At 37.6% G+C, this 25931-nt stretch overlaps 1 protein-coding gene and 3 non-coding genes across 4 annotated transcripts; all 4 read right to left on the bottom strand.

Moving 5' to 3' along the window:
* Positions 1-21279: 21279 nt before the first annotated feature.
* Positions 21280-24095, bottom strand: RPS12 (ribosomal protein S12). The gene is made up of 6 exons (XM_045544397.1): positions 23929-24095; positions 23736-23786; positions 23468-23584; positions 22340-22442; positions 21782-21883; positions 21280-21372 (listed from the first exon to the last, which is right to left on the bottom strand). The coding sequence occupies exons 2-6, from the start codon at positions 23747-23749 to the stop codon at positions 21310-21312; spliced, it is 399 nt and encodes a 132-aa protein (XP_045400353.1). The 5' UTR covers positions 23750-23786; positions 23929-24095; the 3' UTR covers positions 21280-21309.
* LOC123633780 lies at positions 21498-21627 on the bottom strand. The gene has a single exon (XR_006733785.1). It is a non-coding gene; the product is annotated as a small nucleolar RNA SNORA33 (small nucleolar RNA).
* LOC123633784 lies at positions 21960-22035 on the bottom strand. The gene has a single exon (XR_006733788.1). It is a non-coding gene; the product is annotated as a small nucleolar RNA SNORD100 (small nucleolar RNA).
* LOC123633746 lies at positions 23156-23228 on the bottom strand. Its single transcript, XR_006733753.1, has one exon. It is a non-coding gene; the product is annotated as a small nucleolar RNA SNORD101 (small nucleolar RNA).
* Positions 24096-25931: the final 1836 nt, after the last annotated feature.

The raw sequence follows: 25931 nt of genomic DNA, 5'->3' as shown, positions 1-25931 counted from the left end.
ATCTCCAGCAAGGGACAACATGAACCCTCTCCTCAAGGTTAGGCTTTCGAAGATAAAAGCTGATCCTGGATTCTTGGATTTGTCTGGCCTGGGTCTGAATTTTATCTCTAAACTTAAAGTTGGGTGACCTTAAGTGACTTAACCTCTGGAAATCTTTATTTCTTCGTGCGTAAAATGAAACCAATTATAAACCATGCATCAGAATGCAATGTGAGATATTACATATAAAGTGACTATGTTTGGCACATAGTAAGTGTTCAATAAATATTAGTTACTGTCACTACGTTATTATTTTTTATTGTAGAGCTTCTCTTAATGACCTTCAATGAACTGATTTGCCAGATTACTTCCCCATGGCATTTCTTCCTTCTGTTAAATATGTAGACTGAAGCTCAGGACATTCTAACTGTTCTCAACAGCAGACTACGTCTTAGAAGGCCTGTACAATATTGCCCCCACCATTTGAGTTTTATGCCTAACAAAAATCAAATAAATTTATTCCCAAAACCATTTATGATGATTGTAATTGTTATCAAACATTTGTAGTTTAATAGGTAAGATGTAAACTTAGGAAAGATAAAAGCAAAACCAAAAAATCTCCATGAAAACTAAGTTAAATACTTTGAAGATATAAGTAGAAAAATAATTTCTGCCAAATTAAATGACAAAATTATAGAAAGTTAGAGAAAAATCACAATAATCTAGAAAGTGCTACACTCACTTTGCCTGACAGTACTTTAAGATCTTTCTACATTTTAAAGAAATTGGAAGTGAAAATTGTAAAAGGTGCATTTTAGGTGTTGCTTATGAAAGAAAGATACTGCAGAGCTCCAATCAGCAGACCAGTATGTCAAGAAAACACCAGCCCTATGTCAAAAGATTGACAATGGATGTCTGTACATATTTTTAAGTGATATATGAATCCTCATCCCCCCATCTTCTAAACGGAGTTTTAAAAGGTAAGTGACCATTGCTGATCCTAGCTAAATTAGATAAGACAGTCTGCACAGCATTATGCAAATACCTTAGTCATTAAGCCCCTTCTTAAAGAATTCTGAATTTAAATAGGGAAATGTTGGTCAAAGGACATAAAATTTCAGTTAGACACAAAATTTCAAAAGTTCAAAAGATCTACTGTACATCATGGTGACTACAGTTTAACAATGTATCATACACTTGAAAATGCTAAGATAGATTTTAAGTGTTCTCACCACACAAAAAAAGTGAGGTAATACCTATGTTAGTTAGCTTGATGTAGCCATTCTATAATGTATACAAATACCCAAACAAGGTATTGTATACCATAATTATATACAATGCTTACCTGTAAATTAAATAAAGTGTATGAAAGTAAATTTAAATAGGTTAAGGGAAGTAAACTACCTTAGCAAGCAGGCAAGAGCTTGTTTTTTTGTGATTTACCCACAATCAAATTCAGTCACATAAAAGAGTACTTCCTGTAGCAAATGGGATCCAGGACCAAAAGTGTTGCCATGAAGTAGTGAAAAAAGATCAGATAGAGAAGTTTTCCAATGTTGTTTCACTAACTGACTGCTTCAAAGTCATCTGGAGAGTTTCCAAAAATACAGATTCCTAAGACTCATGTCCAGGATTCTAATTTAGGAGGTCTGGAGTAGGGACCAGGAAACTGTGGGGTGTTTTGTTTCCTACATGCCTCTGATAGGTAACTAGGTTTGAGAAAGATTGATATTGAGCACTGCTGTCTAACAAAACATAATGTGAGCCACATTCTAGTAGCCTCACTTGAAGAAATGGAAATTTTTAATAATACATTTTAATTTTCTTAACATTTTATTTGAGCCAATAAGCCCCAATATTATCCTTTCAACATGTAGTCAATATTAAATTATTAATAAGCTATTTTACATCTTTTTTATTTCTATTAAGTCTTAGAAATCCAGTGTGTGTTTTACACTTAGAGCACATCTCAATTTGGACAAACCCAACTACAAGTACTCAGTGGTCACACGTGGCTGCTGGTTATCATATTGGAAAGGGCAGATACAGAACATAAAGGGGTAGACTGTTTTAGTGATGTAGACTGTCTTGGTAATGCTACCATATTTTGAAAGTTCACAACCACTAAGTGCTGAAGGAAAGGAAATGGTTAGGAAGTTCAAGAAGCAGAATGAAAGGGCATGGAAAACCCAGGATAAACATGACACTTGACTGGAAGGTTTATGTGCTTTGAGTTAAGGAAGTGCGCATAAATATTCAAAGGAAAATAAGTGAAACTGATGTTCATGCACTCAAAAAGGGAGAAAGTTTGAGAACTCCTCTAACTAGACAAGAGTAAAAAGCTGTCTGCCACGTAACTTTAGTTTTTAAGTGCAAAAATAGAATTCCCACAGAGTTCATGCTCACCTCTCAGAAACCCATGGGACAATGGAGTGTGGAATAGAAATACCTTTACCAAGAAAGTAAACTTCCCAGAGTAAAAGCACATAACAGAAGTATTTCCAAGTGTTTTAAGCTATGCACACACTTCTTGCATTTATCACACTATTACGTTAGTGAAAACACATTTTGGAGGCTGAAATAATAAGTCTGAACAAAGAGCTTAACATAGAACTGATGCATATTCTCCTGTGGGAATTCAACTAATTTTTTTTTTTAAAGACTTCAACAGTAAAGTATTCTAACCAGGAATATCACAGCCCAAAATGCTGTAAATCAAATGAAACATTTGTGAAAGAAAGCACCTTAATTCCTCACCAAACACTTGTATCAATGAAAAAACAATGAGAATAGAACAAATTCAATGTCAGAGGTTAATGGAGATGTGTGAGGTATCAGATTGCAGACTTTTATTATAATATGTAAAAAATTCTATAGGAGCCCAGTTTTCATCTCAAGCCTAAAGTTATATATGAATTTATATATGAATCTATCGTATTTCCTGGAAAGCATTTTCTCATTTTTTCCTCTCACCCAGTAACCACAGATAGCACAAAATTGGCTTTTAAAGGTATCGAGGCATTGGTAAAATTCTAATAATTCAACTTAAAATGAAATTTTTTAATATGCAAATTCATAAATACATGACGATGATGTTAGATATCCTCCATCTGGCGCTACACCTTGTACTTGTTCATCCATCCAATAGAGGCGTTGGATTTTCACTGCTCTGTGATCTATACTTTTGCTTAGGTTGGAGTGCCCAAGGAAATTCAGGATCCAAATAGGAAATAAGCAGTAATTTTGTAACTTGAGCATCTGGTTTGTATATTTATATGCATAAGTCCCAACGGCTGTATATTAATGATTAAAAAATGTATAAATTTACCTGTTAACTCCTACAGGGATAGATCCAAAGAGTGTTGGAAATCCTACCAATTAAGCTTTAGCAAAGTAAACATGCTTAACATATCTATTTTTTTATTTCAGCATATTATGGGGGTACAAATGTTTAGGTTATGTATATTGCCCTTGCCCCACCTGAGTCAGAGCTTCAAGCCTGTCCATCCCCCAGAGGGTGCGCACTGCACCCATTAGGTGTGAATATACCCATCCCCTCCTCCCCCCTCCCATCTGCCCAACACCCGATGAATGTTATTACTATATGTGCACCTAAGTGTTGATCAGTTAATACTAATTTGGTGGTGAGTACATGTGGTGCTTTAATAGGCTTACTATTATCAATTAATAAAGCCCAGTCAAAACAAAGAAACAAAATATTACACTGAGTATAAAAGTGTTTGTTTATTAATATGCTGATGGTTAGTGCCATTTTCCAGTAGATTTTTATTCATTCATTCAACTGTTTCCATTTTCAATATGCAAAGTTCTTTGCTAAGTGCTGCACTAAGTTAAGGCATTACAATAATTTTTTATGTTCAATCCATGAGCATTGTGCATACTTGTAAATACAACTCCAAAATCAATGCACACATATCTAATGAAACTACACCACACTTTTAAGACTGTGCTGATTCCCTGAGGTGCCTGCTCTCTCCATCATAGGTGAATGTCATTTTTTGTTCCAAAGATTCCTCTACCATTGTAGAGTTGGTGTATAAATTGCTTCCTAAATCCTGCAACATCTCAGGTTTATTTTTTCCCCCTTCTGTTTATTTTGGATTCCTCTGGCTGCATAAGTGGTCTCTCATTTATCCTCCACAGATGTCTTCCTTTTTAGAGCTATTTCCTGACACAGGTGAACTGGTGGTGGCCCATTTGTTAATCCTATTTTACAAATAAATATCATGCAAGAATCACAGAACATGCTAAATAAATGTAACAATGAAGGAGATATTTGGGCTGGAGGGTATAGATGCCAAGGAAATAGAAAAAGTGAGTTGTTATCATCACCTTTCTGTGAACTTTTGACTGGCTGGAGATCATAAAATTGCAGAAAGGGCATCATCAGTCCGTAAATTTCAGCAAAATATATCCTAATTCATCTTTCCATCTTTGTGATCAGCATGGATTTGGACCATTTGACACCCAGACTGCTTTATTTTCTATTGGTGGATGTCTAGTTTCGGTAAGTGTGCATGTTCTATGCTGGGCATTTGGCATTAATACCTCAGTCTCCTCAGATTTGTCTTTGTGCCTCTATACAAACTCCATAAAACAATCTGCTATCTCCCTCATCTTCTTTATCTCCCCAAACTGTTCCTTTAGTATTTCCTATATCCTTATGTCAGTCTAGGGCCAAGCAGAAAATGGATGGTATATTCAAACTGGATAATTGAGCAGAGTTCAATAAAGGGATTGTTTACAAAAAGAGCAAGCAGGGATAGTATAGGATCCCAAGACTAGTGATAGCAGAAAGCTGTTACTACTCCTGGAGAGCATAGGGGCTGCCCTAGAGACCTACAGGACTAGGCTGAACCTGCAGGAACCTAGGGACTAAACGCTCTGGCCTCACCCTCTTGCCACCCTGCTGGTGACTCTCCCTGGTGGAACACGAGGGATGCTCATGCAGCTTACTCAGGTCAGCCTCCCCCTGAAGCTGGAGAATGGTTGGGAAAGGATTTAGAGAAGCAAATAAAACATACCAAGCCCAAGCCTGAAATATTGTTGAAATTTTGAAGGAAAAAATGGTGCTAACATTTTACCAATGATTTACCTTCTTTCTCACTCTCTCCCTCCCCCACCTCTCTTTCTCTGTCTCTGAAAAATTCCAACTCCCAGTTCAATTTTCAGTCACCATACATGATTTAACAACTGTTCCTATCAAATCACTTCTCCTCAAGTGAGAGCACATCTCATCTTGTCAATTCCATCAGAATCCACTAACATAGCTTTGTATGCAAAAGACTTTCCCTGGGCCTACATAGTATTTACTACACTAAGAAGAAATCAACTTAAAACTAAAATATCATTGTTCTTCAAGTTTACTTGCTGTTTCCTAAGAGAGGAAATCATTTCTAAAGGTTTTTTTCTCCAAAAGCTCCAGCATGGCATCATCTCCTTGCTTCCCTGAAGACTATGTCTCTAACCTCTGGATTCCTGCACTGCAAAAAATTCTCTCATACCTAGTTACTAAAGTGGGCATCTGTCTGATCAGTGTAGCATCGCCACTTTCACTTGGGGAAATGTACCTTTCCACCATGCTAACATGAAGTTTGAGGGTGGCTGTCACCTTTTCATAGAACACACCTCCCTGACTACATGGACTGGTCTGGAGGTGAGGAAGTGACTCAAGCTGGACCAGACATACTGCTCTGCCCCAATCAGTCCACTGAACCAACAGGCCTCATTAAAGTCCTTCTCTAGAATTTTTGAACTTGAGACTAGAGAGACAAATACTGAGTTACTTTCTGGTAATGGGTGTGGTGAGCTGAGCCGTGATTTCAGCCATCAGGCAGGTGCCCATATCAGGGAGGAGGACCTTCAGTCCCTCATTCTCACCGTTTCCTCCCACAGGAGGAAGCCTCAGCATGTGTATTTCCCTTTGCCTAGAAGGATCTTCTCTTCTCTCAGCCTATTTAAGTTTTTCCTCCTCAGGTTTAATATTTCTATTTAAGAATTACTTCCTCAGGAAGGCCTCCCTTACTTCTCCATTTATAAAAATGAAAATTATATTTTAGCAGAGGGAGACATATAATGCACAAGTAATTTAAATATAGGGTGTCAAATGGTAATGAGTAGTACAGAGACAAATTAAGAAAGTGGAGAATATGGAAAGGAGTCCTAGAGTATGGGAAAGGGTTGCTATTTTAAATAAGGTGATCAAGAGAATTCCTTAATAAGGTATCATCTGAGCAGAAACCCGAGGGAAATGAAGGAGTGAGTGTGCAGAAACACAGGCAAAGATCATTCTGTGCACAGAGGACAGCAAGTCCTGAGGTCCTAAGGCAGGAGCATGCTTGGCGCTACCAAAGAAGAGCAAAAAGTCCACGGTAGTTAAAGGAAAGTGAGTGAGGGCAGAAAGCAGGAGAATGATCACAGAGGAAGTCGACAATCAGATCATGTAGGGCCTTGTAGGCCATTGTTAGGACTGGCTTTTACTCCAAGTGAGGTGGAAATTCACTAAAGGATTTGAGCAAAGCAGTAAAATGACCTAATTTAGGTTTTCAAAAGATCCCTGTGGCTGCTGTTTGGGAGAATAGAGTGTCAGGGTCAAAAGCGGAAATGCTGGTTCGAAAGCTACCACAGTTATCCAAGTGAGAGACAATAATTGTGATTTGAACCAGAATGGAAGTACTCAAGGTGCTAAGGAACCACCAAGTAGTGACTATACCTTGAAGGTAAAAACCACAGGATTTGCTGACAGAGTTGAATATGGAATAAAAGAGAGAGGAGAAAAGTGACTCCAAATTTTTTAGCCTGAACAATTATGAAAATAGAGTTGTCATTTACAGTAATAGGGAAGAACCAAGAGTGGAGTCAGTTTTCTGAGGAAAGATCAGAAGTTTGATTAGAGAAGCCTGTTAGACGTCTGAGTAATCTACTGAACAGTAAGGTATATGCATCTAGGGTTCAAGGGGAAGGTCTAGAATAGAGATATAAATTTGGAAGCCCTCCATATAGACACAGATAAAATCGCCAAGAGAGTGAGTGTGGATGGAGAAGAGATCCAGAGAGTAAAGCCTGTACACTGCAATACCCAGGACAGAGATGGGAGAGATGGGAGGAAGAATTGGTAATGTGACTGAGAAGAAGCTGATGAAGCAGGAATAAAATGGTAAAGTGTTCTAGAAGACAAATAAAGTATTTCACAGACGAGGGAATGATCAACTGTCAGATGCTGCTGAGAAGTCAAGAAAGGATTAAGAATTGACCATTAAATTTAGGAACATGTAAATCACCAGTGACCTTGACAAGAGACGTTTCAGAGAAATACTGAGAGTGAATACTGGAGTAATTTCAAGATCAACTCAAAGCAGAACTAACAGTGGGGGGAAAAAACAACTTTTCTGAAGAATTTTGCTGTAAATGGGAATTAGGAAGTGGGGACAGTAGCTTAAGGGAATATGGGATCACATGCATTGTGTATTCCCTCCCTCACTCTCCTGAATGTCTCCTCTCACCCCAAATCTCTGTCACCTCCTCCTTCATTCTGGCTGATGAACTTACTTCCTTATTTCACTAAGAGAAAACAAAAACAATCAGAAAGTAGCATCCCCAAGCTGCCCCCACCAGTTCTAACCTCCTACCCACACCCTTATATATTTGACATGAAACAAGTTGGCTTGATGGTGTGCTTTTCTGGAATGGTGTTCAGCTGTGTGATGCAGAAACAGGCCAGGAGAAGTGTGGTATGAACCAGGACTGGGGTTTTGTTAGGTAAGGATGATGAAGGGTGCTGGAGACAAAGACGAAATAATTATAAAATTAAAACTGCAATACATTCTATTCTTTATAACTCCTGAAAGCATAACAGCCCTACTATCAAAGCCCATGTCCTACCAGTCAGTAGAATGGCTCAATCTTTGCAGAGATTCCAAGATGGTGGCAGCTGACATTACCCTTCAAGTTTAGAGATATACCCAAAAAACATGCAGCTTCCTGTAACTGTTCCTTCTACATCTTGCCTCTACATTTATCCAAACCTTCTCTTTTCAGCCTGTATCATCCCTTGGAGCAATGTGTCATCTATTCAATATGTAAGGTAGCTTTCTGTTTTCATGGATTAGCCTAAATTATAATGGGGAAAAGCCTATGTATGTTCAATCTGTATTATCCATGATCTCTGTAATAGTATTCAATTATCATCTTTCCAGCATGAAGGGCCCCCATTTTAGCCTAATCATATTTGGCAGTGCAAATCATACTCGGCATACCCAAACCATGAAATATGACCATGGTTCATGTTCATTTCCTCACTTTTTAAATAACTTTTGAAAAAACATATTAGCCATTGGGAAAAACACATAAAAATATTCTCTACCTTTAAGAAAATCTTTTATCAAATATGCAATCTGTAGGCTAATGTGGGCTGTACAAATGAGAAGCCAGAAGAGGTAAGAAAGTGCAGAGTCAGAAGAACGTAAAACAAGGGGTAAGATTACCTGACCTCATTGCTCAAAGACCTAAATTGTAATTGAAAGAAAACACAAAGGATTCAACATCAAAGAACTTTCAAGGCAGAGGACTAGACTTTGTAAGTATTTAAATGAAACATTTAAATTTATTTTGTTTCTTAGATAACAAAAAAGAAAAAAAAAGAGTTCTACATAAATATAAAGTAAAACATTGTGTAATGCATTCAGTAAGTAGTTTGCAAAAATGAATGTTCTGTTTGGGAAATGCCGTTCAGAGCAAGAACGGCTCTAAATGGCCACAACCAATGCTCTTAACAAGCATGCTATCTCCAGAGGCACAAAGCGACAGTTGATAGCTGAAGCCAAGAGCAGGAGTCTGAACATACATAAACTCCCATTGGGCAGAACAGTTTTCTATAATCTTTTTAAATAATCTTTAGACCAGCTTCAATGGACCCCTTAGGACTGGGACCCTAATAAAGTCCATGGCCTATGAAAGCTATTTATAAAACTTTTCTGAGAAGGTTACACAAATATATTGTCTCAAGCACTGTGTAACTAAAAGTTATAACCTATTCCATAGGGGATATCCGAGTTTTAACAGATCTTAAAACTATCTTTATATACATTAGCGTTTTGCAAAGAAAAAGTAATCCAATTGTACTCTTTCAAAAGAGTATATATATTTAAATCTATGATAATTCTGTGTCATCATCATAACCACCACCATCATTTATGTCCCAGACACTGGGCAAAGCACTCTATACACATCATCTCAGTTAATCTTCACAAAAACATTATAAGACAGGTATTATTATTCCTATTTTAGAGAACAAGAATTGAGGTTCATATAAACTAAATCATTTCTGTATTATCTCACAATCAGTAACCGGCAAAACCATGATTCATACCCAAGCTCCCCTGACTATAAAGTTAGTGTGTGTTGAACAACCACAACATCGATATAGATAGATAGATACACAGACACAGAGATATTTTTAAAGACATTGCATTCCCAAGTTATCGGTTTTCAAACAGATTGGTATAGACACCATAAAAATCTCCAATCTGATGCTCAGTGGTGTTGGCCCTACAAATACACCAAGAATCTCTGTCAAATATCTCATTTTAAATTTCTTAGTATGTCAAAGGGGGTCAAAATTAGTACCAGTGATTTTGTTCACAATTACTTAATGAGGAGACCTAGTATATTGAAAAATAAAGGTAAAATAGGTTTTAAAATCAGATGTGCCCTCCCCACTACTTACGGAGCCAAGGATAAACCTCTGACTGCATTATGATTAAACATCTATGGTTTTCATTTATTCAAGCTCACACTCAAGTCATTATTTCTGATATAGTAACCCTGCCAGTGATATAAGCTGCCAAGTGGTAGACTAAATTTCAGGTTCACCTTTGGGTCTCTGGTGAACCCATAAAAGCTATATTTATGTATGTGATAGCCTTGGATTTTAATGGAAAAAGGGTTAGCATATTAATAAAATGTTCTGTTTGGTTCAAATTTATGCCATTATGGAAGAGTTGCTTTCTCAAAATAGAATAAAAAAGCAATCATTCCCCAAAGCAGATTATATGCAGACATGAGGAAATTAAAGCCCAAAAGTGAATTAAAATGAGCAATAGAAATCCATATTTTAAAAGTAGGGTTTGGGAAAATATCTCCTAAACAAGACTTTTAAGAATATAGAATTTTAAAATGAAGATAAAGGCTGGAATGCAAGTCTGTAATTTAAAACAATTCTTTGAATCTTTTCTTTCTTAACTGGCATAAAAATCTAACATAGGCAGCAAGAAAACTAATATTTGGAACTTCATTTTCTCCTCTTTTTCTTAAAGTTAATAAACTTTGATTTTCCAGGTACTCTTCCAATAGCTGGTTAGATTTCCTGAAGGAGGCTAAGAAAGAACATTACAAGTTCTTTACAAACAAAACATATGTAAATTTATCTACAGATATATTTTAAAAAGGCATTTCAGCAACATATATCCAGTTTGCATATTACAGATTTGTGTTCTTTAGAAGTTTCCTCCTCAAGGAGGGATACAAAATTGGATACGAAAAAGGAGCTGAGGCTTTGAGGATCATGAATTTACCAATCTAGTATTTTCTCTCCTGCATTACAGTTGTAACAAACAGAAATTAATAGTTTGGGTTCATAAATGTATTTTTATTGACGTGAGATCCAAGTTCCCTTATTCATTATTATTAATATCTGCTTAGAAATTTAAGAAGAAATAAAGATTAGTGTCTAGTGTTCATAGAAAATTACTCCATAAAAAAAGAGATTAAAAATCCCACAGCTGTAGAGCCAAGCTCTTTGTTATGCATGCACAGCTTTCTAAGTCCCATAAAAATCTCAACATCTGACCCATTTCATTTTTACAAGGGAAGGGCCTATTACACTGGAAAATATGCGTAAAAATCTGCAGCATTCAGAGGCATTAAACAGTTTTATTTCACATTTGTTTCCTATGTACTGTACATAGGAAACACAAACATTCCTGTGTCCTATGTACACTGTAGCACCTGCTGCTAAAACTCTGCTCTCCGTCAGCTCCTAAACTTCTTTTTAGAAAGGATTAATTTGAGGGGTCTTTTTTGAACAGCTGAAGTAATGCTGCCATCTCCTGTTCACTGAACAGAATGTTATGAAATTACCCTCCAAAACCATGAAAAGTAGAATTGGATAAGACTACGAACTAGAGACTGTCGCTTTTATAAAATTTTTTGGCCATAGATTAAAAACCAATTTTATTCAAATTGGCAATGTCAAGATAATATTGTTTTAAATTTGATATGTCTTTTCATAGAAGTTATTCTAGAGAAGTTTTAAAGTCTTTACGTTGGTAGTTCACCTCATTTTTCTGAATATTGTTCTCATTACCTAAATTTCAATCATCTGTTTTTTAGAATATAAAGCACCATAAAACTTTAAAAATAATAACTATATTGGCTAAATACTAGCTAATATATACTGTGTTAATTTGGAATTTTACCAAAGCAGATACAAGAAAATAAGTAAACTTTTCAAAAAAATTCTTTTCGTCTCTAAATTTTAGAATCTGAAAACATATCCACTAGAGAGGTCCATATCTTCAAATGTTCTGTTTATAGAATATGGTTTTTCCTTTGCGCTTGTTCTTGTCATAAATCAGTAACACTGGAGTGTTAATGCAATAATACTCCACAGATTTTTGAGAGTAGGAATTGCCTTCTAGTCTAGGATGGGAATCTGTATTTTATGTTCATTTGTTAAAGAGATCCTTAAGAGACATTCTCTTCTCGGATTGCAAACATTAGTAACATTCTGCTGACAGTGTCTCAGAAGAACGGATGCCTAACAAGTATTCCAGAAAAAAGAAAAGCCCAATTCCCCCACCAAATGAGTGACAACACTCTTCATTTAAAGTTATTTATAACTTCTTTTGAAAATTAAGACTAATTTATTTACCTTATTTGGTGGCAAGGCAAAGCAGGTAGCTGTAAATCTTTTATTAAATATTCCCTCATCATATACTTAAACACAGGTTTTCTTCAAATCATGTTTACTGGACAAATAGCTCCCTATCTCCTCCCTTTTCTTTAAAGGCACCTCATGGCCCTGTTAATCACTTACTGAGGGACCAAAAAAGCTCTCTGCTATAGATTCCTCTTTCTGGAGACTTTACCATTCTGAACCAGTGATGTGGGTCTGGATGATATGGAATGAATGCAGATCAGGAAAATGCTGCACAGCAAAACTCAAGTGCACAGCACTACAAATGAATGACCTGTGGAAGATCATGTTTGTACATTTTAGCTATAGCTTTGTATAAACAGATTTCTTCCAAATCTGTCCATGCCTCTTGTACATGCAAAATGAATTGTTAGCTTATTTTTCAGGCACTAAAAAATGTTGATGTATTCATAGCATGTTTATAGTTCTCATCATTGGTAATTCTTCACCAACATACAAACGTTAATTTACAAAACATAATCCTTCAGCATATATTAAATACAGAATATTCTAATCTTCAACAAAATGACAAATCCTATAATCAGTTTAACCATGTATTCAAAGACTTCTTGGGGCATATCCTGGGACTTGGGGCTCTGTATTCTCAGTTGGAAAATGAAGGAATCAAACAAGATCATTTCTTAGGTTTCCTCCATCTTAAAAACTCAGATTCTAACTGCAATAGAGTCTGCAGTGGGAAAACATTGTCACAGCAGGCAAGAGAAAGCATCTTCTCCAGAAACAAAGGAAGAAAGTGGGAAGGTTACATTTTCATTAGGCCATATAATGACTTCTAAAAAATAACAAAACCGATCATGACAATAGAGGCAAGGTGGCTACTGACTCTCAGAAAAGTAATTTACCACAATTGCCATTAATATTTAAGTGACAGCGTTAAAGAATATCACTTATGTCATTATGAAGAATACTTTAATAGTTTGCTTTAATTCCCTAAATTTTGTATCATTTAGCAGTAAGCTAACTTTTTTTTTTTTTTTTTAACACTACATAGTCTTCAATAGATCCTGAAATTACATAAGTGTCCCTTCCTGGTAGATCCTCTTCAAAGGACTAAAATCAAACATGAAGCAATTTGGGAATTGCCCAAGATAACAAAATGTTATGATAAAAGAAATGTCTATTATTTCTTTGTACAATTATTTATCAAGTAACTGAGGCAGAAATCAAAAATTCATAGAATTCTAGAATCACAGAACAAGATTAAAAGGAACCAGTTTACATGATCTCCTACTCAATTCTATTAGGTTTTGTTTCTATTAAATATTTACATGTTGTTTATATGTATGGGAGGATTTTTTGCTCAGCTATTTTCCAATTTAAAGCAATATAAATATTATTAAATGTATTGTTTTTCTAAAATAACAGTTTGCATCTCTCATCCAAACTAGCTGTTAATTTCCAAATTTGAATGTCTTACTGGGAGGACAGAGTTAAAGTGCACGGGTAGGAAAACGTATTTTATTTTGCAGCCCTAAGAAAAATTTTCAGCACAACAAATACAAATCTGTGGACTGGCAATTATTATGAGCACTTTTCACTTCAATAAAATGTCATTTCAATTGAGACTATCTGTGATCTCCAGAGAAAAAATAAACTACTGGAGTTCTGCCTAATACAATAAAAGTAGAATTGGTCAGATAATATTCAATTTTATACTTATTTTCAACCAATGATTTATAACATCAAGCAATTTCTGACCTTCCAAAATAAAAGCTGAATGCTGGCACTTTTTTCATTTTTTTTAACTCAAGAAAATAATCAGTATGGAACAAAAAAATAAATAAATCTTTTGTACTAATTTATAATGAACTGAACATCTCTCTCTCCCCCTCATCCCTCCCTCACTTTCTCTTCCTCCCTTTTTCCCCCTCCAGAAATACTGCTTGCTTTGAAAATGTTACCTTCATTTGCTGCAAATAAACTTTGAACACTTACTTTAAAATTGCCATGATGCTAGGTGTATTGGCTTCATTGGTCAGGCCGGTTTCTGGTCGGGTTGTTGCCCATCACTATGACAGGAGAAACACCTCAGCAGTTTTACCACAAAATAGAAGTTTCTTTGAAGACCAGCTCATTTCTTACCTGTTTTACTTTTACTGCAATCCAACACAACAGTTTCAAACTGTAACTGAATGTTAAACTTATATCTGCCCCGCATTCTATTACCCAACCACTTCCAGATGGTAGCAAGGCAACCCAAACTGCTTTGAATGAGACTCACCTCACAAGACACTAAGCAACAAGGGTAATATAACAAGAATCCTTTTTATGGCTTGATCATATTTAAAAATCTAAAAGTTTTAATATATATCATTTCCTATTCACATAGGGCTCTGAATTTCAATTTTGTGATTTGGCATCTTTCATATTTTATTTTTATTACTTTAGAGTAAAATTTTCTACTCTTTACATGATAGAAATTTGGAATATAATATTTTGAATGGGATGATTTTATTTCAAAATGCCCCTTGTAGGGAAAGGTATAAAAGGTTTTCTTTTTAAAAATTATACATGTGGTCCCTCCTAAAATAATGGCATAGCTGCATCCCTTTATGACCCAAATGTGGGTGAGTACCTCCCTGCAAGACACAACATGCACCCATTTAGCAAAACATCTGCTGACCCCTGGAATTCACCAAGTTTATTCAGCATAAAATCTAAAAGAGAAAACAGGGTTTTTAATTTCTAGGATTTTCGTATGTTAATATTTTATTTTCCCCTTATGGATCTCATATTTATTTATTTATTATGTGAATTTGCTCCTTTTAACCTGGTGGCAGCACTGTGAAATATCACAGGCCTTTTACTCGGTATATCTCTAACAAGCCAACTAGGTACAAACAGGATTTTTATATACATTTGTAAATTTTAGTGGGGGGTGGTTGAGTTGAGAGAAGGAAAAATAAAATTTGTATAAGGTTTAAATCACATCATTCGTACAATCCTGTGTTGTTGGCATATGTCTCAATAAATAGGCTTCAAAAAGAAATTATTGCAATGTAAAAATAGTTTCCCTGAATTCACATGCTTTTTACTATTCCCAGGTCTCAAAATGACTTTTAAAATTATTTTTTCAGACTCTTAGAGCCATGTACTCCATATTGTGATAGGATATGTTTCTCTGCCTTGCTCCCTAGAGCGGAGCTGGAGAGAAAGGAAGTTGAGACAGCTTGGCACCACACTAGTCTGAAAGAGGTCTAACTTGAGAGATTCACTTTTGTTGCCAAAGAAAAAGGAACATGAGAAATTAAAGGACAAAAAAAGGCTGCAGAGTTTAAGTCTGAGAAGAAAGCCCACAAATAAACAAATAAGCAGGTGAAACCTATTCATCCAGCAAAAAAATACCTGAGTGACTACCACACCAAGCACTGTTTGAAGCACCAGGGATAACAGCTCAGAACAGTCAATGCTTCCATGGAGCTATGTTGTAGAAGTTAAACTCTCCAGATGATGCCCATTTTCCAGACTAGGCCTTCTCTGGAACCTTTTGTTCTTCAGGTACTCTGGGCATATTCTCAATATAGTGGAAGAAAAAAAGCCTAATAAAAACATAGAATCCACTATTACAGATCAAAACCTTTCCTTCTAGGAATATGTTATAGTTTCATTTTTTAAATTATACATAAAATAACAGTAGTAACCACAGCTCACAAGCTCCCAAAGCACATGATGAAACACTACCCTTCGCTGACCTTACCAACTAGGGAGAGTGGATTCTGCAATACAGGCTAAAATGTTCAATCCGACTTCAAGCCCTGGAATGAGTTCTCGATACTCTTGCCTCTTTAAGACAAAGATCGAAACTATCTAAAATGTGATTAAGAAGTACATGCTGACATGGAAAAATGTCCATGATACATTGTTAAATGAAAAATACCAAGTTACAGGGCAGTACCTAAATATAACTTCACTTATTTCTCTTTAAAGACAAAAACTTACTGAGAGTATATTGAAGATACATAAGCAAAAAAAATCAACAAGCAAAAAACCATATATTATTTATCCTATTAACATTTGCTGATGCTTCGAAATATGAATATTGTCTTATAAAAAATAAGACCTTTCAAAATTGACCAAAGAGATCTCATAATGAGATCCACTTATTCCTGAACTAGGACAGGAAAAAGGAAAAAGGGGGAAATTAGGAACACAGACCAAGTGAGGGGAAAGTCAAGTTGGCTTTCATCATTATCATTAACCATAAGCATCTATTGACAATGAACTATTTAAATATTTATAATTTGATCCTTATTTCATACATATATATTGCAATTAAGAAAAATTAGTAACCTTTGAAGAAAGATGAAAAACAACCAATGTCCATCAGTAGTTAATGAATTCTAATTGGTATTGCTATTATTAACATAGTAATTTTATCTATAAAACTTCATTAAAGTACTTAAAATCACAACTAATTATTAATAGAAATAGTTACGCAAGCTAGAAAATTCCATCGTCCATTAAATTTAAGCACTTAAAATTTAAATCGTCTAAAGGCTAGTTAGGTCAATTCTGAGGTATCATTATCGAAAACTTTCATTAAACTAAATCGAAAAGATGATACCTGTTGCAAAAAACAAATGCAACAAGCAGTAGTAAACTAAAGCTCAACAATGTCCTGCAGTCTCTTATCCTATGACTAGAATTCCCCAAATCTTCAAAGAGAGTGGGAGAAGGATATTTTCCTAGGGGGAATCCACTGCAGTCAGTTAGCGCTTCTTACCTGCCTCATCTTCCTATTTTTCACTGATAGGGCCCTCTGCTGGCTAGGTGTGAATTTAGGTTTTTTTTTTTTTTTTAACCATTTCTGTTTTATACAAGCACAATTTTACTAGATAAATTTGATTCAAAAAACAAAAATTTTTAAAAATAATTATATTAAATGACACTCAAAATTAACTCTAAGAATGTCCTGTACCATTATTTCCCTTCTTTAAAAATGTTTTTACTGCAAAAGCAATACATATTGACTAGAGAAAATAGAAAAACAAGTAAATAAAAACCTTTCCAGAACCATTAACACTTTGATGTATACCCTTTCAACTTCTCTGTTGGCATGCATCTTTGCACATTTTTTTAAGAGATAGGGTCTTGCTGTATCGCCCTGGCTGGAGTGCAGTGGTAACATCATAGCTCAACGCAACCTCAAACTCCTGGGCTCAAGTGATCCTCCCACTTCAGCCTCCTGAGTAGCTAGGATTACAGGTACACACCACCATGTCCAGCTAAATTTTTAAAAATTTTTTGTAGAGATAGGATCTCTCTGTTGTCCAGACTTGTCTTGAACTCCTGGCCTCAAGGAGGCCTTGAACTCCTTGGCTTCCCAGAGTGCTGGAATTATAGGCATTAGTCACTTCACCCAGCCTATATTCTTTTCTTTTTCTGTAGTTTTTACAAAATGCTATTGTACATGTTTTGAACATTGCTTTTAAAAAAATACTCCTGTTGACAAATGTCCTTCCATACTGTCCATTTTTCTATGGCATCCTAATATTCCATTATGTAAATAATTTCACTTCATCATTCTCCTTAAACCAACAAAAGTATGAATAGCTCTGTGACTAATATACTTACAGCTACCTATTCTTTTATTTAAAATTGGTCTAATAAATGTGTTCTCTAAAGACATTCCAAATTAATACTTTACAAAGGTTCTCTCCCTTTATCATCAAAAAATGAAAAGCTAACAGAACCTCACGGATTGGCAGGGCCCCAGGATCACCAGTCTCCACCTTTACATGCTTTATAACTCAGTTTGGTTAGTTCAAGGGCAGGGGACGGGGGGATCCCCGAAAGACTGAGAAACAATAAAAACATTGTCTCTCTTCTGTGGCACATTTCCTTCTGAAAGCCAAGGCACTGTGGAAACCAAATTAGGAGTGTGGTAATCAGTCATTGAACATGGAGCAAAAGGAAAAAAAAAAAGTAGAAAAATACTCTTAATGGATGTTTCATGCAAAGTAGGGGAGAGCTTAGAAAACTGCCCATCCATGTAGGTGAAGAATTCCACCCTTCTCCCTAGTCACTAAGCCTTTTCAAGCAAGTGCCAGATTTTTATGCAACTTTCATCAGCAAAGATTAGGGTCCACAGACTGAAAAAAAAACTGGTTGAAATATCTCACTTGTGAAGAGCAATTTGAACTGAGATGTGCTAATGTCATGTTTTTTAAAAAGGATTCATGATTTTTGCCTGGGGAGCCTTGTTCCCAGTCCTTCTGAATACTCTTTTGACATGTCAGTACTTACATGCCCTAAACCCTACATACCTGATCACCCTTTAGAAGATTCTTCTTCAACTTCAACCTCAATGACCCTCCCACCCTCAGCACCTGGCGTCAGACTTCATTCAACAGGTTCTGTAGAGGGGGATCAGACAGCCTGGTGGCCTCTCTCCTGGGCACCTCCTTAGCCCAGCCATGCTGCCTCTATTACTCTCACTGTAACTTGATGCCAGTTCTGTTCTGGCATGTGGACTGAGCTTTCTGAAAATGCCTGGCTGGGAAGACAACATCCTGGCCCACTCAGTCTCCTGGAGTGGTGCAAGTTGTGACCTTATTTCCCGTCCTTGACCATATTCTCCCCTTTCCTCTATGGTTCTCAGGAGTGCGTGTACTTATTTCTTGAGTCTCTGTTTAAAAGTACACTTAACTAAAAAGATACAAGATCCATTTTAAGGGCTAGATCAATTCTCAGTAAGACCAAAAGATGTCCTCACACTTTTCTAGGGTTAACTCCTCCATCTACGATGCTTCCACTGCCTCAACAATCGTTAAGACTGATAAATTCTTTTTAATAGCAGCATACATAACACAGCCTTTTTACAATCTGTGAACATCCTGATTCATTTTTCTAAAGCACTTAAAGTGGCTTACCAGAAATATATAGAATACACTTTAATAAGATCAGGATGAAGCAAAAATTAAACACTTGGCTTGGAAATTTCTTATAGAGAAAGTAAACAGGGACTCACCAGTGTCATTGTCCATGGGAGCAAGAAAACATCAAGGGCTTGGCTCAGATATCTCGTTTTGGATGAATGAGCAAAGTCTTCAAGATTCTGAGCACACGCAACTAGTTTCATAAAACTAACTTTCCCCAATAAAAAATGAAGACATCTGCTTCTGTCCTGGCACATTAACTTTGATGAGCTCCCACAAAAATCCCACATAAACTATACAGGTAAGTCACAGGGTTTAAGTTACACTTGAGCTGAGTTTTGAAGGATAAGACATCCAGCCGGAGAAAAGGTACTTCAAACAGAAGTAGAAATGAACAGGTGGTTATGAAGAGCTGGGCATGTTCACTTTTTAACTCTGAAAAGTAACTGAGGTGGAATGAATCACAGCATGAAAGTCATCTGGATGAACCTCTAGGATGGCTGTAAGACAAGGTAGAAGCAGGAATTGACATGTCCTCTGACTGAGGAAACTGGAATTGGTAAGGAGTAAAAGCGGTAAGAGATGTGAACAGTGCAGTGTAGTGTACACCAGTGTTCTTCAATAACAAAAATGTTAAGGTGGTAAAGTTCACTTCAAGGCATACTTGAAGTACAAGTAGGTGCACATGTGAAGCTGTCTAGTACATATTGTAATTAGTCTAGAGTTGATCAAAGTAAAAAAAGGAAGTAGATTTGGGAATCAGAGGAGGCTGTGGGAGAATGCCCCAGGAACACTGCAGAGAAGTGAACCAATCCCAGCCTGACCTCTGGAAATCATTACAATTGAAGAGGGCAGAGGGAGTGACATTAAGGGACTGAATGTGGCAAAGGTTAAAGTGGAACACAAAACAGGGCGTTAAAAAAAAAAAAAGCCTGACAGGCATGGTGGCTCACACCTGTAATCCCAGCACTTTGGAAAGCTGAGGCAGCAAGATCCACTTTTAGCCAGTTCAAGACCTGACAGGGTAACCAGGTCTCCACAAAAACCAAAAAAATTAGCTAGGCTTTGTGGCACATGCCTGTAATCCCAGCCACAGAGGCAGTTGAGGCAAGATTGCTTGAGCCCAGGAACTAAAGGCTGTAATGACCTATTATCTCACCACTGCACTCCAGCCTGGCCAACAAATTCTTAAATTTTGAAGCTGAGGCTACAATGAATATAGAAACATTGAAACAAAGAAACTTATGATTCTGAGTAGGTGGGAGGGTAAAACTCTCAGAATGGGCGCATGGCATTGGCTGGAAAGTTTTCCTAATAATCTCAAAGAGGAGCAAGTTAAAAAAATATTCAAAAATAACAAATTTCCCTAGCCTGAATAGCAGAGTTTCCCATAAGAGGTTAGAAAACAAAAAAGATACTTACCTGTTTTCCCTTCTATTGTATTACAGCTCTGATAGTTCCAGATAGAATGGGTAGTGTTAAACAATTGTCCTTATAAAAACCAAATTAAAATAGCACCTGAGGTTGACAGATTAAATGTTACCAAATAATCCCAGGTCACACCATCTAATGGGTATACCCAGACATTGAACATTATACCCATAAAAACATTAGCTATATACCTTCTTGTTTTACATCAGTGGCCACTCAATCCACTACAGTGAAAACATGGTTTACTAAGGCCAATAGCTTTTGGTTAGATTATCACAATGCTTAAAAGCACCAAGCTACCCAGCATAGAAGGCACTACTTTATGGTAAATCCTGGATAAAGGCCTTATACTTGTAAATACCCAAGACGCAAAGAAAAAGCATTCAAAAACCAGGTTTGGCCCAAGTACATGACCTAAAGACACCTTAACTACACAGAAACCACACGCACGCTTGGGTACCATTTCTCTCCCTGCTGAGGTTCCTAGGGACTGGGAGGTATTAAAATATCACTTGCTTCTCTGCAAAACACTAAAGTCAGTGAAACCTACGGTGGCTATGCCCATCCATAAGCATTCCTGGATACCATGCACTTCTAGTATCCCACAGCCTAAATTTCATCCTGCCCACCTTTGTACTTTCCTGACTTTGCTGCTCACTGTCCCAACACAGGATTACAATCTATTAATACCCACTTTCCTAACTTCAGCCTTGCCCCAGACTCTAGGTTGGTCTAGTCAGTGATAAATGCCCATAACCAAGTAGACCTGGCTGTTACCAGGTACCTCACAGCAGGTCTCTTTGCTCAAGATGTCCATGTTTTAACTATCCCAACACTGTCACCGATTAGCCTTTCATTCAGAAGGCTCAAATAGGCAGTTGCTTCTTCCACTTAATTTGCAGTCATCACTGTGCAATTATCTTTCCCTTCACCAACAGGGACCACACATTACTACTCCAAATAAAAAGTCAGAGATAAGAAACATGAACCAAAGTTTTTATTTGTTCACTTCTTGCATTTGAAGTACTCTTCGATGACATCCTTGGCCTGAGATTCTTTGCCATAGTCCTTTAAAAAAATTACATGCAATTTCTTATTAACATTTATAAATTTCACTAAGCTCTTAGCACTACTCACAGTGAAGCTTTAATAATTAACTATGTCTTATGAAAACATATCCCATCATTAAAATTTGTTATAGCCATTTTCAGGGACCTTAAAGACTTCAATGTCTTTAAGGCTCGTAACATGGCTTTACTATTGCCAGCTTTATTAAAATTTCTGCAGAAACACATTCAGGTAAGCAGATTCACTGACTGGCTTCTAAATCATTAACTATCAATCTTTTTTAAAATGCAGGAGATATTTTTAAATCCTTTGAGATTATTTTTTCCTTTAAAAGGTCCTCAAACTTATTTCAATACAGGGTTGTGCGGTTACCCAGCACAAATTTCACCCCAAAAATAAAGTTACTTACCTTAACTACTACACAACTGCAACCAACCACCTTACGGGGTTTCCCTTCTCTGTCAATTTTACAAAGGCCTACCCATTCCCCTAGTTTCTTGTTGTCATCAACCTATTGGGGGAATTAGAAAAAAAAAATCACATTAGTAGGCATTAATGCTACTAACAATAATTAAACCCAAAAGGTGGCTGTAGTCAGAAGGGTGACATGGCAGTTTCCTCACAGCAGTTCAGTAGAGGGAGCCAGCTGTCATCATGTACAGCACAAGATCACCTATACAAGCACTCTACCTTATTTTTGTTCTATATCAACATCCAAATAAGCATTGAGTTCTGCAGGTATAAAATGCTTCTACAATTGGCCTTAACAAGGCCCACAATATGAAGTCCATAAATGTTCACACCTGCAGAAAGCAGTAGCCTGAGAATTGGCAGAACTTACACTGGTATGACAAATATCACTATGGATAACGCCAGTTCCAACATATGACCCTTAAATAGTCCAATTCTCACAACACTAAAGCATCTACTAATAGTTCAGACACATCAAATTGGATGAGTAACTTACCTTAATTAGGTTGATTTGGTGTTCAGCACAAAGGGCCTCCACCAACTTGACATACATGGGCTCATCACAGTTGGATGCAAGCACACAAAGATGGGCTTGGCGCCTGAAATTCAAAATGCAAAGAAAATGAAGTTATAATCCAGGTCTAAATCCATCACCCTTGCAACTTATTGGAGAATACATCATAAATGTATACACAACTGCTTAAATCTGCTCAATACGTTACAGAGTATTCTCTTCACTTGTCTTATCTATAAAAACCCTAATCTTCAGTAAGATTTCTTTCCCCAACATATCAGGTTTGTATAGGGGAATTGGAAAACGTGGCCAAAACACAACCACAGTAAACTTTCTAGTAAACCAGTCTCATATCCAAAGAGACTCTGTGACATCAACCACCAAGTAAGAGTTGTGACGTTACTGGTCCAAACACTGCATAAATACCGTGCAGCACCGCCAAGTTGTAAATATTACAGAAGATTCACACCAGGACCTGCTGCACCACATGAAACAAAAGGGATACAACTGGCTAGTTTACACCAAAGCAATCGGTTTAAAATGCATTTAAACTCAGCTCAAATATTGTTTTCCCAACGTAATCAGCCTAAAGGGCATTAGAACCAGCCTAACCCAAATATTTTCACAAGTATTCCAGATTCAACAAATTTCCATACCTACTATACTTACAAAATTCATCTAGGACCAAATATCAGCACAGCTCCCTTAGTTTAACTAAATGTTTTGCAAACTGCTAAATGAAACAAGGCTCTCCAATTATCATCCAGAAAAATGTAAAACTAACTCCACAACCTACAGGTTTGTCAGACTGTTATGTTTCACTCATAAAAGGAGTGAAGGGGTATCCGACAATTTAAGTCATCATTCAAACACTGTAGTTTCACTTTGGCTAAAAACCAAGTGCTTATCCCCACTCCAAACAACAACCCACACGTTTTAAGTGGGCTATATAGATCTGAGTTCCGATACCTTTTCCTAGGTTTCCTGTAGGACGGATACGGATGCCACTCAGAACTTTTGTTCTAACACCATGAACTTCACGCTTTCTTCCCTCGGTTGCAGTTTTGCTCCGGTTGCAACAACCCACAGTATTGAGACTGATACACGTACTTGTCTAAGGCTTTGGCAGCTTCGCGAATTCCACGTGCAAGGCCATCGTGGATGAGGGCGGTCTTCAGCACCTCTTGTAAAGCAGTATTAACGTCCATTACACCTCCAGCAGCAATGCTGAAACACGACAAATCAGAACGACCGGTTAAAATCCACGCACCATTTACCGCCTTAGCGTCTGCAGGGGCAAAGGCGACGTACGACTGGCGCGCTTACGGCGATTCGGCCCACGCCTCAGTCGCACGCCAACCCCAGCCCTTGGGCTCACCCTTCCTCGGCCATGGCGGTGGGTTACGCGTGAAGCTGAATCTTGAAAGCACTGGAAAAAACGCAAAATAAACAAAAAAAATAACTTATCAAGGAACTCAGCTTTGACATAGATACCCACCAACAATCCCAGCCAGGACACGCCGAGCCACGAACCACCACCACTAGACTCCCCGTAAAATCGTCCAACTCACCACAAGCCTCCGCCTCCGCACGGCTCGGCGGCGGCAGGGAAAGAGGCCTCAAACGCCCGCATGACGGTATTTAAGGGCGTTCAGGCCCCCTGTGCGCATGTGCACTCCTTCCCACGAAAGAGGTGGCTCTCGCGGTGCCGGGCCTCGGAGTTTCTGTTTCCGGATTGAAGCCGTTCTGAGGCAAGAGGACTAGGAGTCTTCTGTCTCTGCTCGGCCAGTTCTTGGCGCGCGCAACAGGCATCACGCGGGCAGCCTCGCGTCCTCCTTCATTGCCGAGGGCGTGGCCTGCGGAGGCCCAGCAAGCTCTTTGTACGGAGCGCGAGAGAAGCCAAATGCAGGTGTCCGCGTGGTCTCCGGAGGCTGCGGAACCCTAGCTCCTTCAAAACGCTAGTTTAACCCGTTCCACACCACACGGTGATTTACAGTCAACTCCACTAGACTGAGCCTTCCTGAGGAGTACACTGTCCCTTCGCTTCTAAGTCACTTTGAGTGTCCGTGAATGTGTCGTTGTGTGGGTGATCCTCATCTTTGTTTTCCTAAGAGAACCAACACGTTTTCACTATTTCCAAGCACTTCCCAAATCCCACTCTCCTAGCATGTGTTGGCAAATTGGGGGTGGTCGGTTCTGGTTTCTAAATACAGTCGGAGAGTAGGTTCTAAACGAAGTTTTTGGTTCTTGTTTTGTGTTGAATACTTGACTGTGCCCTAAATTCGTAGTCTGCGCAAATCAGGATTTTTTTTAGCTGCATTTTAAACACCTAACATGTGCCTGACACAGGGATTGGGTCTGGGACTACAGAAATGAAAAACGTAGTTTTTGAGAAATCCCGCATTTTTCATCCAGGACCTGGAGGAGTTAGGGATGGAATTCGAGAGCCCCAAATCTCCAATTTTTTTCCCCCGGAAGCAAAGTTTTAAATTTTGAAGTGATGGGCAGTTCCCCTACCTGCACTTCCAAAGCAAAGACACAAAGCACAGGTGAATGTTATCAGTACTTTTTTTTCTTTTGCTTTAGCTTCCTTTCCTAAGTCGCCAAGCCACTCAGCAATTATTAAGCGCTTGGTATGTGCCAGCACTGCGGATACAGTGAACAGCTCGTGCCGGACTTACGCTGTGAAGAGAACAAAAATAGGCAACACAGTAGTAAGAGTGCCAGGGAGGGTAACCAGAATCGAGACATACTGGAGTCTTAATATATTGATACGGCTCCTATTTAGATTTTCAAATGCTTTCGGTTTCATTTTTAAAATGTTGAACCTGCTTCTCTCCATCAGTAACTCATGCAAATGTTCATTGAGCTTTTGCTTCAAAGAAAAAAAAAGGCAGAGTTTATAATGATGAGAATTATTCTTTCTGCTCTGCATTTTTGTGGTAGGATTAAGATTTGAGCCAAAGTTTAGAATATCTCAGGGCCACAGAGCACACACGGGGGACTCCAGGGCATGGAGTTAGGAAATAGGCGTGATGTGGAAGGGTAAGACGACTTCAGGCTTGTGGCAGCGTTTGTAAAGGGCTTAAAAAAAAAAAGATTCCAAACAAGTGAGCATAGGAGGAGAGGAGAGGGGGTATTCTAAATGGATTAAAGTGTAAGGGCCAAGACATGAATGCCTTTCTTGGCTTTTTTGGAGGTTACCATAACACATTTGTATTTTTGAAAGAGAATATGGTAAATATTGTTTCAGCACATTTCTCATTATCTAAGGAACATAAAAGTTAATATGCTAAGCATATTAGATTTCTTCCCCTGAAAAAATTTTAAGAAAGAAGCAGGGAATTTGGTAAAGGCTTGGGAAATCTAAATGGGGAAAATAATCATTGCCAAACAACATATTTATGTGGGAGGAAAATGTTAAAGAGCCTTTTAACTTACGTGGTTATTCCCAGCATAGTATCAACCAACTCAGACTTGGTTTCCATCTTCTAGCAACCCTTACTCTGTTCTGTTGGCCCAGATATCATGGACCTCTGCCTTAATGCCACTTAAATCCAGTGATATAACCAGT

The sequence above is a fragment of the Lemur catta genome, chromosome 2 (assembly GCF_020740605.2).
Source record: "Lemur catta isolate mLemCat1 chromosome 2, mLemCat1.pri, whole genome shotgun sequence".
Classification (NCBI taxonomy): domain Eukaryota; kingdom Metazoa; phylum Chordata; class Mammalia; order Primates; family Lemuridae; genus Lemur; species Lemur catta.
The sequence above is the reverse complement of the archived record's forward strand: the minus strand, read 5'-3'. Positions and strand labels throughout refer to the sequence as shown.